Genomic DNA, 16,715 nt, shown 5'->3' on the forward strand with positions numbered 1-16,715 from the left:
TGACTGCTCTTGCAGAGGACCCAGGTTCGATTCCCAGCACCCACATGGTGGCTATGAACCCTCCTTAACTCCAGTTCCACGGGAATCCGACGCCCTCTTCTGACCTCCGTGGCATTGTATGACATGAGTGCACTCACAAACATGCAGGCAATACACTCATACACATAAAATAATAATAAAATAAAATAATAAGAAAGAGGTGGAGGCAGGAAGATCAAGAGTTCAAGGTCATCCTCAGCTACATAGTGAGTTTGAGGCCAGCCTGGGCTACATGAAACTCTGTCTCCCCCCTTCCCCTACCAAAAAAAAAGTTTTGGATTTTGGAGAATTTCCAGGTTAGGGATGGCCAACTTATATTACCTTTATTGTCCTGCCTACTACCAGTACTAACAATCATAAAATAAAATAACCTTATTATTTTAAGATTTAGAGGTGGGGCTGGAGAAGTGGTTCAGAGGTTAAGAGCACTGAGCTGGACATGATGGCACATGCCCGTAAGTCCCAGCACTTGGGAGGCAGAGGCAGGATCTCTGTGAGTTGAAGGCCAGCCTGGTCTACATAGTGAGTTCCAGGACAGCTGGAGCTACAGGGAGACCCTGTCTCAAAAAGACCAAAAAAAAAAGAGAGCACTGGCTGCTCTTTCAGAAGACCCAGGTTCAAATTCCAGCACTCACATGGCAGCTAACAACCATCAGTAACTTCAGTTCCAGGGCATCCAACACCTTCTTCTGTCCTTCATGAGTACTGCATGATATGGATGCACTTACATACATACATGCATAACACTCATACACATACAATAAAAATAAATAAATAAAAAACATATATAAAATAAAGATTTAGAGGTAAAAATTTCCCCTGCTTTCAGAATAACATTTAAACTCCTTAACCATTTGAGGCTCTGTAATTCTTATTTTGACTTCCTTTCACTCAAAGCCAATTTGTGTCTAAAGCTTTCTAGATATACCTAGTTTGGAGCCTGGAGATCAGATAGATGGCCACCAACACGCACCATGTTTCCTGTAGATAAATGATGTAAGCTTGGAAGGAGCTGATTGATTAATGGTTCTGGGTGAGCGCCTGAGCCCCAGTACCTGCTGGTGGGAATTTGCATGTACTATAGCTGGTCCTCTGCTTTGTTTACAAACTCTCTTCTACCAGCCTGGATGACCTCCAATCTAAATAAATTCTGTCAAAAGGTATTAACCTCTCACTGCTGGCCCAAAGCTAGACCATTTTTTGACAGCTGCCACAGGTAGTAGAGCAGATTTCTAGGACAGGTAGATACATCTGACAGACTTCCCTTGGTTGTAGCTATGGATGGTAGAGAGAGAAGATGGGCTTCCAGAAGTTTCTGGCCCTGATAACTTGGAAGAAACTCTGTATCATCAGCCTGTGAATCCCTGTCTAGAGTCAGGAGAGCAAAGGGGCCCTGCTATAGTTAACAACTCAGTTTCAGAAGCCCTAAAGAGAAAAATAAATACTGGTCTGGAATGGCAACCAGCGCCTATAATTCCAGCACTCAGAAGGGAGGCTGAAACAGAGGAATCTTTAGTTCTAAGCAAGCTTGGGCTATATAGCAAGACCCTTTCTCAAAAAAGAAAAGCAAATACAGTAGTTGGCAGCCTGGGACATGGTGGCTCTGAATCAGCATTTTTATGAGGGTGCAGAAATGGTGGCCTGTAAGTCCAAAGGGTAGAAAGTCAGTTGGAGGGGGTAGGCCAGGGGCCCCAGCCAACACAGGAAAATCTGGATCTTACCTACCTGGACAGGCTCTGGAGACTTCCTGGAGGAACATTCTGGTGTGTGAGCCAAAGGGTAGTTGGAATACAAGCCTGAGCTCTCCTGTGTCTAGCTGTATGGTCACATCAGAGCCTACACAGAAGAGGGAAGAAGTGAGCCCTTGGCCACAATGAGCTAAGTGCTTACATGCACTTTAAGGGTAGAATCTGCAAAATGGAGAGTCAGAGGCTGAAACACCCAATGTTCCTTTGACCTTAAGCTGACGAGACAGTAAAGAAACACTCTGTCTTCTGATCCAAATTAGCATCATCCCTAGTTTATGGAGGGGAGAGTCCAAGACTCAGAATATCAATCAGCCTTGCCACCACTGTACCACATGGTACTGGTAGAGGCAGATGCTCTAGACCTGTCTCTTCCCTGCCCTATGAGATGGAGAGCATTAGAGGTGGACTAGAGGGACTGTCCATCAGTTAGTCCACCTGAAAGTACCAGGCACTGTGCTAGGCACTGAGAATACCATGGTAGATAGAACAGTTCTGTCCATAGGGAGCCAGGTAAGAAGACACCTGTTTGCCAGGTGTGGTGGTGCATGTCTTTAATCCCAGCACTCTGGAGGCAGAGGCAGATGGCTCTCTGTGAGTTCAAGACCAGCCTGGTCAGAAGAAGAGGAAACAGAAGAAGAAGAGGAGGAGGAGGAGGAGGAGGAGGAGGAGGAGGAGGAAGAAGAAGAAGAAGAAGAAGAAGAAGAAGAAGAAGAAGAAGAAGAAGAAGAAGAAGAAGAAGAAGAAGAAGAAGAAGAAGAAGAAGAAGAAAGAAGAAGACACCTGTTTATAGCATATATTGGGCGCCCAGGGCCACAAGGTAAGCACTTGAAAACATGCTGAACTGATGAATGAACCTCAGATGAAAGTGTGGATAACAAAGTCTGTATTCTGAGTTGGAATCATGGGTCCACCCAGCACTAAATTATTAACCTCTATAGGCACATTGACCTTGTGCATAAAGCTTTCAGCATATAGTGAGGCATGGCAGCTGTAATCCCAGCCCTCAGAGGCTGAGGCAAGATTACTGTACATACTGTACATCTGAGGCCAACCTGGACTACACAATGAGTTCTAGGCCAGCCTAGGTGAGACCCTGTCTCAAAATAACAATTTTTAAAGATTTAATTAGTTAGTTTCTTTTATGTGTATGTGTGGGTGCCTGAATTTATGTTATTGTGTACCACATGTATGCAGGTGGTTGTGAGTCACCATGTGGGTGCTGGGAACCAGGTCCTCTGAAGAGCAGCCAGTGCTCTCAACTGCTGAGCCCTCTCCCCAGACCCTATTTTCTTTTCTTTTCCTTCCTTCCTTCCTTCCTTCCTTCCTTCCTTCCTTCCTTCCTTCCTTTTTTCTTCCTTTCTTTTGGTTTTTTGAGACAGGGTTTCATTTATATCCCTGGCTGACCTAGAACTCACTATATAGTCCAGGCTGGCCTCAAACTCACAATCTGCCTGCCTTTGCCTCCTGAATGCTAAGGTTAAAGATGTGTGCTACCATGCCTGGCATTTTTGTTTTGTTTTATTTCAGCTTAGTTTTTTATATTTTATTTTATTTTATTTTATTTTTTTGGTCTTTTTGAGACAGGGTCTCCCTGTAACCCCAGCTGTCCTGGAACTCACTATGTAGACCAGGCTGATCTTGAACTCACAGAGATCCGCCTGCCTCTGCCTCCCAAGTGTTATTTATTATTTTTAAAAATATTTTATTATTTTTATTTTATGTGTATGAGTGTATTGCCTGCATGTGGAAGACAGAAGGGGCTGTCAGAGCCTCTGGAACAAGAGTTACAGACAGTTGTTAGCTGCCATGTGGGTGCTGGGATTCGAACCCGGGTCTTCTGCAAGAATAACCAGTGTTCTTAACTACTGAGCCATCTCTCCTTGTTTATTATTTTTATTTTTATGTGTATAAGTGTATTTCTTGCATGTATGTAGGTGCATCTGTGTTGTGCAGTGCCCTCAGAAGTCTGAAGAAGGCATTAAACCCCTGGAACTGGAGTTACAGATGGTTGTTAGCCACTGTGTGGGTGCTGGGAATTGAATTTAGATCCTCTGCAAGAGCAGCCAGTACTCTTAACTGCTGAGCCATCTCTCCAGTCCCTAGTTTTCTTAATTTTTTAATAAAATGATCACATTTATTTATGTTTGTGTGCAGGAACATGTGTGTCACAGTGTACTTGCGGAAGTCAGAAGACAACTTTGGGAGTTGATTCTCTCCTTCTACCATGTGCGTTCCCAAGATTAAATTCAGGTCATTGAGCTTGGTGGCAAGTTCCTTTACCTGCTGAATCACCTTACTGGCCCAAGAGTTTTCTTTGTTTTGTTTTGTTTTCTTTCCTCTTTATTTCTTCCTTTCTTTATTTCTTGTGTGTGTGTGAGTGTGCGGGTGTGTATGTGTGAGTGTGTGTGTGTGTGTGTGTGTGTGTGTGTGTGTGTGTGTTTTGAAACAGGGTTTCACTCTTTAGCCCAGCGTGGCCTAGAACTCATGAAAATCCTCCTGCCTCCCAAGTACTAGGATTACAGACATGCACCATCACACCTGTCTGGGAGAGTTTTTATTTCACAGCACTTCTCTCTGTCTGTAGATCCTCTCCTGCTATCCTCACTGGAACTCATATTGAAAAGGCTACTCACCAAGGATGTAGACTTCACCATCTGGGGACACTGAGGGAGGAAAATGAGAAGGTCTTTAGCAATTGAACATCCCTGTCTCACCTCATGCTCCACTCCCACTGACTCTCCAACCCCCAGTAAAGTCAGAGATGACCCAGGGGACACCCAGAGGAGAGTGATTCATACCACCCAGCCCGCTTGGCACCTTCTTCCAGCATAAAATCTCGTGAAATTGGTACTATCTGATCCAAAGATACGTCGTCTCCTGTAATGGCCATCCTCCGGTGTGTATACAGGAAGAGACTGAGGATAGAAAGCAGAAATGAGAAGAGGTCCTCCTTGGAGGCCATAGGTGCTCATGCAGTGGTCCCTACTGCTAGGCTGGCAGTGCCCTGGCTGTTCATGCTCAGGCTCTTTCTGTCTACCATGCCCAAGAAAGCTGCAATTTATAGATGAGGTCATCAAAGCTGCGCTTCTCACATTTGGAAGAAAAAACAATTCCATGGTGCCATCTAGCACTGGAAGTGGTAAGAACAGTGCGTCCTCAGCTACCTCCTTCCTTTCCCTGAACCTCAGTTTACCCACCTATCAAGTTAGGTGGCAGATTAGAAAATGTCTGAGGCCCCCTCCTTCCTGGCTCTGAGGCCCTGAGGCCCTGAGGGTCACTTACTAGTTATGAGACCTTGGCAAGTATTATTTAGTCCCTCTGCTCCTGTTGAAGATGCAGTATTTCCAGGCAACATTTAATGAGCACTTTCTATGTGCCTCACCCTGTTTAAAACCTTTTGCATGTACTGACTTCCTTTAATCTTTTGGGGCAAGGGATTCCTGAGGATCAGACCCAGGACCTTGTGCATGCTAAGGAAGTACTCTACCGCAGAGCTACACTGTTGGCTCCAGACCTTTTAATATCTCTCTCCCTCCTCCCCCTGCCTTCTTTCTCTCACTTTGAGACAGGGTCTCACTATATAGCTCTGTCTGGCCTGAAATTCACTATATAGACCAGGCTGGCCTCAGACTCAAAGGGATATACCTGTTCTACCTCTTGAATGCTGAGATTTAAGGTGCGGGCTGCCACATCTGACTCTCTCTCTTTCTCTTTCAAAGTTTTGGTTTCTGTTTGTTTAGCTTTGAGGTAAGGTCTCACTATGCAGCCCCGGCTGGCCTGGAACTCCCTATGTAGACCAGGTTGGCCTTAAACTCACAGAGATCCACCCATCTCTGCCTCTGGATTTAAAACATGCAAGCCTTCCCCCTTTTAATTTTTAAAATTTTAGTGTGTGTGTGTGTGTGTGGTGTATGGTATGTGTGTGATGTGTACTTGTTAGTGTGGGTGTGTACATTTGTGCCGGTGTGTGTGTCCATACATGTGGAGACCACAGGTTGACTTCAGGTATCTTTCCTCTTCACCCTCCATCTTTATATTTTTATTTATTTATTTATTTTTGTCTTTTTGAAACAGGGTTTCCCTGTAGCCCCAGCTGGCCTGGAACTCACTGTGTAGACCAGGCTGGCCTTGAACTCACAGAAATCTGCCTGCCTCTGCCTCCCGAGTGCTGGGATTAAAGGCATGTACCACGGCCAGCTGTTTAGGATTTATTTTTAATTATGTGCATATATGTCTGTGTATGTGTATGCTTCATGAGTGCAGGTGCACATAGAGACCAAAAGAGGACATCTGATCCCAAAGAACTAGAGTTATACGTGGTTGTGAGTAACCCAATGTGGATGCTGGGAACTGAAGTAGGGTCCTCTGCAAGAGCAGTACGTGCTCTTAACTGCTAAGCCTACCACCCCCTAGCTCTTGTTTTGCTTTAGTTTGGTTTGGATTTGGGGTTTTGTTGTTGTTATTGTTGTTGTTGTTTTGAGACAGGGTCTCCCTGTAGCCCCAGCTGGCCTAGAACTAACTATGTAGATCAGGCTGGCCTCCATCTCACAGAATCCTCCTGCCTCTGCTTCCCGAGTTCTGGGATTAAAGGCATGCACCATGAAGCCTAGCTTCCCCCTAGTTTAGCTTTTTACACAGGTTCTGGGAATCCAAACTCACTCAGGTCCTTATGTGGCAAGCACTTTAACAACTGTTCTCGTTCTCTCTCTCTCTCTCTCTCTCTCTCGATTTATTTTATTCTTAAATTATGTGTATGTGTGTATGTGGGTGTCTGTGTGTGAGTACATACACATGTGAGTGCAGGTTCCCACAGAATCAAGGAAAGGGCATCAAATTCCCTGGAACCAGTTGGATTACAGACAGTTGTGAGCTACTGAATGTAGGTGCTGAGGATTAAATTCAGGTCCTCTGAAAGAGCAGGATGTACCCTTAACTGCTGAGCCATATCTCTACCCCTCTCTTTTTGTTTTTTGTTGGTCTGTTTGTTTTTTGAGACAGGGTCTTCCTGTATCCCCCGCTGGCCTGGAACTCACTGTGTAGACCAGGCTGGCCTCAAACTTGTGGCATTCTCCTGCCTCAGCTTCCCAAGGACTGGGATTACATGTATGAGCTACCATTCCAAATTTAGCCCTCTGATCTTTACTCTGGACAAATGGAGGTATGAAGACATAAAACAGCTTGCTCAGGATCACAATGTCTGGATTTGAACCCAGGCATTTACACAAGTTCAAAATCTGGATGAGTGTGATAATTGCCCCTCCTCTAGATCCTTCCAGGGCATATTTTGCTGATTATATGAATTAACACATGAGGAGCTTAGAACATGGTGCTTAAAGAATATTAACTATCATTATGGTAATTACTGTAGGAGACTCAGACCTGCCCTGGAGGGGAGACTAAAGTCTAGCTGGAGGATAGTAAAGACCAACCCAAGACCCACACAGGCAGGGCCTGTGCCCCACTTACGCATGTTCCTGGGCACCATGTTCCAGGCAACACCGCACCAGCCCCAGCAGGCGGCTCTGCCGGCTGTCTTCCTTATAAAGCACACCTTGAACTGCCTGCTGTTCAGAGTCAAGGGAAAACAAAAACCAAGGCCAAGCCTCTGATCCAGCCCACCCCACTATTCCTGCCTTCCTCCCTCCCTCCCTCCCTCTCCATCCTGTGTGAATCTGGGCAAATCACTTCATCTCTCTGAGCTCCCCTCTTCTGCAAAATAGGTAGAATAGTTCCCAATTGCACAAGGAGGTGAGAGAATAGCTACACATTTAATATTTTTATTTATTATTTTTATTTTATGTGTATAAGTGTATTGCCTGCATGTAAGTGCACCTGTGTCGTGCAGTGCCCAAGGAGGACAGAAGAGGGATTCGATCCCCTAGAACTGGAGTTACAGACAGTTGTTAGCTGCCATGTGAGTGCAGGGAATTGAACCCGGGGCTTCTGCAAGAAGAGCCAGTGCTCTTAACCACTGAGCCATCTCTCCAACCCCCATAGCTGCATATTTAAGGAAGTGGGTAGAGAGACTAGGACCAAGTGGATACTTAGTAAATACTCATTTCTGAGAGAGAGAGAGAGAGAGAGAGAGAGAGAGAGAGAAATTGATTCACACCTTTCATCCTTTCCAAGGCAGGTACCAGCTGGGAGCCCATAACTGAGAAGGATATGATGATACAGTATTCACCCTCAGCCAGGGTCTCCTGGATTGCCACAGACTGGTCCATGCTGGGCCCCCTGAGCATTCAAACACTCGGGGAGGGCAGCCAAGAACCCTTCATGTCTTGACTGAGCAGCTTCAGAGGGCTGCTAGGAAGGAAAGAAAGGCCTCGGTAGAGCCTGGTCCTCTCCCTCTCCCTTTCTCTCCTTCTTCTCCCCAATTTCTCTTCTTCTCCTCCTCCTCTCCTTCCTCCTCCTATCCCTCCTCCTCTTCTTTCCTAGAATGGGCCATTTTAAGTTTTCCATCCCTTTGCCTCTGGCTGGGTCTACTATTTTTTTGTACCCTCCTTTGGGAGGGCATTCAGATGTTCCCAGTGAGGTCTAGTATTCTTGCTGGGCCCCTTGCTTCTGGGCAAGGCTCAGATTCCCTTTTCAGGGAGCATATTGGCGCCCCTCTGGGAGAGATTGGCAGAGTGTCCGAATAGAGATGGGGAGGCAGACATCTCTTTATTCTCAGCTAGGATGGTTCGATCTTGGAAAAGGAACCCAGTCCTGCTCCTCTCTCCCTAGAGCCAGGAAAAGTGTCCCATTACTCCTTGCCCCTCACCCCACCCAGCAGGCCCCGTTGCATCAGCGTCAGGCTGAGGGTGTCCATTCTGCCAGCCACAGGACAAGGGTCCCAGCAGCCAGCTTGCACCCTCCCTCCCCCTCTGCTCCTACTTCCAGCCCCTTGCCATTGCCGCCTACCTCGGGAGCTTCAGAACTGTCACCACTGGGCCCGCGGAACACCGCTGTCTTGGGGCCAAGCAAGGGACTACGTTTCCCAGCGGCCCCCGCGCCATGAGATGGCCAGCCAGCCTGCAAGTCCCATCATGCCCCCGTAAATCATGGGCAGGCGGGGGCGGGGGGGGGGCGGCGACACTGGACTTTGGTTCCCGCCCGATTAAAGTCTAATCAATATCCAAGCATATGCTGGCCTACTCCAAAAAGGCTCTCTAATGAAAGTCTCCCGTCAGCCCTCTAAATGAAGGGGCCAGGGCTTCTGCCCCAGAAGGACAAATGATGGTCACCTTTATCTTAGAAAAAAATGAATTTCTTTTTGGGGGGGTCGTCTTTTTGAGACAGGGTCTCCCTGTAGCCAGCTGTCCCCAGCTGTCCTGGAACTCACTATGTAGACCAGGCTGGCCTCGAACTCACAAAGATCCCCCTGCCTCTGCCTCCCAAGTGCTGGGATTAAAAGCGTGCTCCACCACGCCCGACAGAAATAATTAATTTTTATTATATTCGTCCTAATCTTTTCTCACTGTATAACAGACAATTTTATATTCTCCGGAAACTCTTCTCTCCCAAATAACTGCCTTGTTTTAGCTTAATGGAGTAAGACTACAAGAATCACCATCCCCACTTTCCAGGTGGGGAAACTGAAGCTTTCCTAGAGGTTTAGCAATTTGACTGAAGCCTACAGCCAGCAAGTGACAAGTTGAGGACTCACCTAAAAGTCTGACTCCAATTCCTGCATCCTTTATACAGCTAGGAAGTCCTCCTTCAGGCCCACCTGGTGTTTCGTGTTCGAAAGGGGACTGAGGGTAACAGATGGGACATAAAGTGTGTGGCACCTTCATCTGTGGCACTGAGATGTTCATCACCAGGTTATGTGGAGACCTCCATCCATTCCTCAGGGAGAGGGAGGCCATGGTCCTCTTGGCTTTGAAGACAGCTCTGGGTGGGTTTTGTTCTCAAATCCCTTGCCCATATTCTCTGAGCCATGTGCCCTTAGCAGAAATCTTTCTTTCTTCATTGACCCTGTCTACGTTAGGGACTTTACACCAAGGGTCTGGAGAGATGGCTCAGTGGTTAAGAGCACTGGCTGCTCTTGCAGAGGACCTGGGTTTGATTCCTAGCACCCACATGTCATCTAACAACTGTCTGTTACTCCAGTTCCAGGGGATCTGACACCCTCTCTGGCCTCTATGGGCTTTGCATGACAGGGTACACTTACATACATGCAGACAAAACCCTCACATATAAAATATATAAGTAAACTTTTTTTTAAAGCATTGCACCAAGGAACCAGCTCAGAATGATAAGAGATTCAAGGGATCCTAGAATGGTTCTCTCTCTGCTTACTGGCCATGTCACAAAGCTGATAGTTATCTGAGGACCAATACAGGCTCTAGCTCACAGTACTCTCTGAACTTTGGAGGTTTTTTGGGTGGTGCAGGGGTTTGAACCTAAGGACTTCAGTCCTCATACATGATAGCAGTCTACAACTAAGACTTATCTCCAGCCCATAGCATTTTATTGAATTGATGAATTACTCAGCAAATTAATTTAATGAATACAGTTCTTTTTTCTTCTTCTTCTTTTTTGGTCTTTCTGAGACAGGGTCTCCCTGTAGCCCCAGCTTGCCTGGAACTCATTATGTAGACCAGGCTGCCTCTGCCTCCTGAGTTCTGGGATTAAAGGTGTGCACCAACCCCCTGCCATGCATACAGCTCTTAACTCTGAACAAACTGAAGCAGCAGCAGCAGCTGGGTCAGTGCTGGAAAGGACTGATCATTGTGACTTCTTTTTTGTTTTATAATTATGTGTGTGTGTGTGTGTGTGTGTGTGTGTGTGTGTGCGTGTGCATCTATGAGTGTATGCATATGAGTGCCAGCATGCCAGGGCACTTATGGAGGCCAGAGGACCACCTCAGGTGCCAGTCCTCACCTTTATCCTTGTTTGAGTCAGGATCTCTTGTTTGCCACTAAGTATGCCAGGCCAGCTGGCCCATGAGCATCCAAGGACTCTCCTGTCTCTTGCCATAGGAGCACACTAGAATCACAAATTTGTGCTACTGCATCTGGCTTTATGTGGGGATCAGAACTCAGGTCCTCACACTTGCATGGCAAGTACTCAAGTATCCACCGAGCCATCTCTCCAGTCCATGCTGTTGTTTTAATTTTTATTTATTTGTATTTTATTTATATGAGTGCTTTGCTTGCATGTATATAAATGTACCTAATGCATACAGTGCCCATGGAGGCAAAAAGAAGGCATCAAATCTTCTGGAACTAAAGTTATGGACAGTTGTTAGCTGCCATGTTGGTGTTGGGAACCGAACCTGGGTGTTCTGCGAGAGCAACCAGTGCTCTTAACTGCTGAACCATCTCTCTAGCCCCTATGTTGTTGTTCTGAGAGTTTCACTATGGAGCCCAGGCTGGCCTATAATTCTCTATGTAGCTCCCACTTGCCTCAAACTCAGGAGTCTCCTTTCCTTAGTTTTCCAATGCTAAAATTATAGAGATCCCACCACGCCTGGCTGGCCATCATCACTTTTAACCTATCCCCTCCTTTTTCCCTAAGCTGCACTCTGATGATCATTTCAACCTGTATATGGAAACCCTTTCCAAAAGCAGATACATTTCTTCTTGGTTGTCTACTGGAAACATTCACAGCACAAACGGAGCTCCTTTATTGGAAAACAATTTCTAAGTTACACGGGGGCTGAGAGGAAAACATATTGATTCAGGGGATTGGCCAGGGGTAGAGGTCACTACAGGAAAGCAAGTGATCCCAACTTCAGCTCCTCTCTTAATCTCAAGGCTGGAGAGGAGGGTTGGGGAAATAGGTTGAGACTGGGTTCTTTTTACAGATGAAGAAACTGTCCCTGTAGGATTTCGGGGTCTTTCTACCACATGGGGGTCAAATAGGAGAGTTTTTCAGATATGTCCAAGCCTCTTCTTGGAATTGGGGCTTAGGAGCTGCCCCCTTGGCCTAGGCCTTGTGAGGGAGGGAGGGAGGGAGGGAGAGAGGGAGAGAGGGAGAGAGGGAGGGAGGAACCTGGACTTGCCAAATCCTTTTTACTAAAGATGCAGCTATAGATTCAGAATAGGGGGATCTGGGGGCTTGCAGAATCCATAGGGTCTTGTGGGCTGCTGTTCCCTGATTCAGCTGTGCTCACCTAGCTAGTGGATTGAGTACATGAGCAGAGCAGCGTGGAGAAACAGTAGTGTGGCTATGGACAAGGTCCTGAGCAGGGAGCTCCTGGTGGGTCCTGGAGCTGCTTGGTTGAAGTGGGGGTTCCCATCAAGCTGGAGACAGCTTCCTGAAGCTGAGGCTTGACAACATTCTAGGTAGCAGGATCCAGCCCCAGCCCCATGACACTTGGGGGCCTCTGCCATGCAGGCCTGGCTACAGCCTGCAGTATAGCCTGAGCTGGACTATTTGAGCTGCAAGAACAGACAGGACTATTCATGTTCCTTGTATCCTTCCCCCTATTCATGGAGGCAGAAGGCTTCAATGGAACTTGGGCTGAGCTGAGCCTCCCTGGTCCCCTTGCTCTCTCCCCACAAGGTCTGTTAGCCCATCCCCAGAGAACAGATAGGTCAGGAACAAGGGGCATCATGGAAACTTAGAAAATTCCAGCTGTTGATCTTGGTTTTGGCATCATGCAAAACAAAGGTCAAGTTTGCAAACCTCAAGGCAGGCTGACTTCCTACAAACCTAGTTCCCTCCAGATTCAGCTGCTGAGATCCCCCCCCTCCAGGCCCTCAGCTTTGAGGGAGGACATCACCCCAATCCTAGGAGCAAGCACTGCAGGCCCACCTCACAGAAGTTCAAGCCCTCGGGGCACACAGTCACAGTGTCCTACCCTTTGAAGCAGTCCTCCTCCCCTTGGCAGGAGAAAGTGGCACAGGTTTTCTCCTGGAAAGAAGTGGAAGGTTTGAAGAGAGAATGCTGGACAGAGGCTGTGCCATGACCCCAGCCACACTCACATGCTGTCCATGCCTCCTCTGCCTCCCAGAGGCAGGCAGGCATGAACAAGGCACTCACGTTCTTCTGGGGAGTAGATGCGGTAGTGGTCACCAGGGGTGGCATGGGGATCTGCTTGTCCTCTGGGATGCTCTGATGTCCTGCTTCTGGGAGCAGAAGAGGAGGCTGCCTGGGGAAGTTCTGACACCCTGGGGGCCTCTGCAAAGCCCCAGGTCCCACCCTGCCTTCCTAGGGTGTATGGGCAACTTGTATTCTGGCATCCCTCTTAGCTGCCACCTGGACAAGTGCAGGCACTTGTCACTTGTCTCCTTGGAACTTGTAGGAGAGGGGAAAGCTGGCTGGGCTGGCCTAGGGGAAGGAAAACAATGTGAAACAATAGGGAGCCCAGCTGTGGGGGAGGGCCTATGAGGAAGACCCCAAAGGTAGGGATCAGCCAGATAAGGTTTAAAGGTTAGGGTGTTCAGAGAGACTGGGGGACTAGTAAAAACTGAGCTGAAATTTGAGGACCTCTCAACGGGTAGCGTGGAGCTGGAGGCTCTGAACTCGTGGGTCAGTGACAATGAGAGTCAGAGTTGGGGGCGTGAGGTGGGGGGGACTTGGAGCTGTAGGCCAGGGCAGGCCAGGCTGAGTGCCAAGGGTGGAGCTCTCACCAGAGGCTGACAGTTTATTGAGTATCAGGCAGAATGGCTCCCCATCGAAGCAGTGTAGTGTGCAGGTGCCTGGGTTGGGCGCTGAATCCTTGGAGAGAAGGCAAAGGCTGGGACCTGTTTCATCTCCCTCCTTACAACTGAGTCTGCACCAGGCCTCAGAGTGGGAAGCATTAAGTTGAATCAGCTGAGTGAAGACAGGGCAGGCACACCCAGGAACATGAGGGAACAGCCAACCAATCAAGGCCTTTTTCAGCTTCTCCCAGCATCCCAAAGGACTCATCCCCCTCCTGCTCTTCAGCCTCTGTTTCCAGCACCTGACTGTACTGAATGTCACCAGCCCTTCCAATGGCCCCCTCTACTTCCCTTCACCTTGGAGTGGTGTCCCTTCTGGTCCCATCATGCCCAGCCTCATACCTTGCAGTTGTGTTCCCCCTGCCCACACTTTGCTGTCTGGTGGGAGAACATTACCTCCTGGTAGCACATTTCTCCAAAGCAGTGAAAGGTGTGGCAGGTCTGTGAATGATTTTGGGCACTGTGGTCCCATCCCCATCAGTGGAGGGCATCAGTTAGGAAGGGTCTCCCTCCTTTACATGCTGCTTACCTGGACTGGAGCAGAGGGGAGCTGACCTCTTGTCAGATTCTGGGCTCCCAGGAAGACCAGCAGGAAAACTGGCAAGAGGAAGAAGACATGGGGAGACACTGCAGGAAGGAACCACCTCAAAGGTGGTCAAGGGAAAGTCATGCAGGGGTTAAATGGAAGAGATGTGCAGTCAAGGAAAAACAGCATCCCAGGTCAGCAGTGAGCCCACGGCTAGGAGTGGTTTCAGGGTCCAGGAAAGGTCAGGATCTCACGACTGAGGACGGCTACCTTTGAGCAAAGCAGTCCTATGGTGACCACTGGCCACAGACATCTTCTGATAGGTGACGAAGGAGCCGAAGATAGTGAAGGACCAGCCCTGGGCAGCCCAGGAGAGGCTGCAAACAGAGATTCCTGTGATTGTAGTATGTAGAGGAATGAACTGAGGCTGGAGAGCAGGGGCGAGCAACTTGTAGAGAATAAGGGGTCCCAGAAGGTCTGTTTCCTTCCCAGAAGTCATACTGTCAGGATCCCAGGCCTGAGGGTAGGCGTGCACACGTGCGTGTGCGTGTGCGTGTGCGTGTGCGTGTGCGTGTGCATGTGTGTGTGTGTGTGTGTGCTGGGGCAGATGTAGAAACGGAAAATAGATAATCCGGTGCCTCTGATCTGGCTTTATTTTCTTCCAACGTCACAAGTTTCTAAGGGAGCCTCAGTGGGGGAGTGGAGCCCAGGCTCGGGAACCCCTGGTCACATAGAGGCTCAGAAGCCTCTATCTCAAGGTTCTTCAGAATTCCAACTCTAATTCCCCAGTCTCTAAGGCAGACCTCATCAAGGGTGGAAGGCAGCTCTGATTTTGGATTCAGAAATCCCAGACTCTGTGGGATCAGACCTGCAGGTGTCTGCTAAACCTAGGCTTTTTCCATGCAGGGTAGAAATCTGCTGGAGACAAGAGTTGGGGCATCAGTCCCATCTTCTCGCTCAATCCTTTAAGGCTGAAGACGGTCTCATCCCCACCACTTCCAGGACCATCAGGGCTTTTTTTCTCTGTCCTCAGGGCTGTAGCCTCCATTAGCATTCAGATCTGGCTGTTGGTGATAACTGCCAGGGTGATGGGCTACAACCTGCACTGAAGACCCTCTGGTTAATGTATGAATGGGGACATTCTTAGGATTTAAAAAGTGCTAAAATGAGCTGGGCTTGGTGGTGCACGCCTTTAATCCCAGCACTGGGAAGGCAGAGGCGGCTGGATCTCTGTGAGTTCCAGGCCAGCCTGGTCTACATAGTGAGTTCTAGGCCACCTAGGGCTACAGGGAGACCCGTCTCAAAAAAACCAAAAAAAAAAAAAAAAAGTGCTAAGATGAAGGTTGGGCAATAGGGGTCTCTTCTCTCTTCTCTCTTCACCCTTACCTCTCACTACCAGACCCCTAGCCTCCCCATTGTTCCTTCTCTGCCACTTAAGAAGCAATTCTTGGAGTTGGTGAGATGCTCAAGTGGGTAAAGGCTTGGCTTGCTGCCAAGCTTGAAGACCTGAGTTGGATCCCCAAAACTCACATGGTTGTCTTCTGACTTTTATCTGTCAACACACACACACACACACACACACACACACACACACACACACAATTAGACAAATAAATGTAATTTAAAAATAAAAAAAAATCTTAACTGGGTATGATGTCACTCATCTGTAATTCCAGAGGAGGTAGAGACAGAAGGATCAAGAGTTCAAAGCCAGCCTTGGCTACATGAGACCCTGACTCTAAAAACCAATAAGAATGTTCTTATCCAGTTAGTACCTCTCCAAGGGGATGCCGGACTTCAAAGGCTACTGGGTCAAGGACCCACTCTTCTATCCAGGGTCTTTGGCCTTTGTGCAAAGGACCCAGAAGATCAGTCTTTGCTGTAACAGTTCACATTCTGGACTTTGAAAAGAAGAGCCCAGGCCTTCCACATAAAATCCTTTTCTGCTTCTCTATTAGGGGCAGATGTTGCTAGAGAAATAGCTCAAGAGCATGACAGGGTGGGTGCTCAGCAGTCAGGGATTGGCCAAGGCCTACCTGGTGACCTCCTGGGCTGTTCATTACAGCTTCTCTCCCATTGACTTATGTAGTCTGTGAGCCCTCCATGGCTAGAGGGAATATTCTCAGCACTCTCCATGCCCCACTTCATCCCAGTTGTAGACTTACCTGCACACCTGCAGGTACAGAGAGCATCCAGTGTGTATACAGAAGTCAGGGAGACTGCAGGTGTAGCCCTAGAAGCTGGCAGTGGCCCCTCCTTCTGTCCACTCATTTGTCAGTTTGTGTGTGTGGGGGTGCCCTCTGATATGGCTATCCGAGGATCCACAGGAACCACATGCAAAAGAAGGAAGCCCAGCTGATGTGTACATTGTAGTCAGGAGAAAATAAAGCCTGTTGGTAGTTTGGACAGACCACAGGATCTACATCCCAACATCCTACTGGAACAGGAAGGTGTCTTATTTGACTAGATTGGAAATCTGGCAGACGGGGAGGGCTCTCAGGAGAGAGCGTAGAGGGTAGTTAGTGTCCCTCTCAGAGCTCATACACAATGGTTAGGCTGGGAATAGCACCTCAAAGATGAAGAAAGAGGTAGTTATCCTATCACATATAAGAAAAATGTGGGAAAAATCTTAGAACTCTGTCTAGGCTGGAGATGTAGCTCAGTGGTAGAGATCTTGCCTAGCATGTAGAAGGCTCATCCTGGGGCTGGAGGGATGGCTCAGCGGCTAAGAGCACTGGGGGTTCAGTTCTCAGCACCCACACGGTA

The 16,715-nt window shown here is 48.1% G+C and overlaps 1 protein-coding gene across 1 annotated transcript in view; it reads right to left on the reverse strand.

Moving 5' to 3' along the window:
* Inpp5b (inositol polyphosphate-5-phosphatase B) overlaps positions 1-8,824 on the reverse strand; it is a 70,999-nt gene extending 62,175 nt beyond the window's left edge. Inside the window, 6 exon segments of the mRNA XM_017802514.2 lie at positions 1,765-1,875; positions 4,421-4,450; positions 4,605-4,702; positions 7,254-7,351; positions 7,955-8,093; positions 8,691-8,824. Of these exon segments, the coding sequence (XP_017658003.1) occupies positions 1,765-1,875; positions 4,421-4,450; positions 4,605-4,702; positions 7,254-7,351; positions 7,955-8,029 (412 nt within the window). The 5' untranslated portion in view covers positions 8,030-8,093; positions 8,691-8,824.
* Between the last annotated feature and the right edge of the window lie 7,891 nt (positions 8,825-16,715).

Source organism: Nannospalax galili, unplaced genomic scaffold (assembly GCF_000622305.1).
Source record: "Nannospalax galili isolate Female #2095 unplaced genomic scaffold, S.galili_v1.0 scaffold944, whole genome shotgun sequence".
Lineage (NCBI taxonomy): Eukaryota > Metazoa > Chordata > Mammalia > Rodentia > Spalacidae > Nannospalax > Nannospalax galili.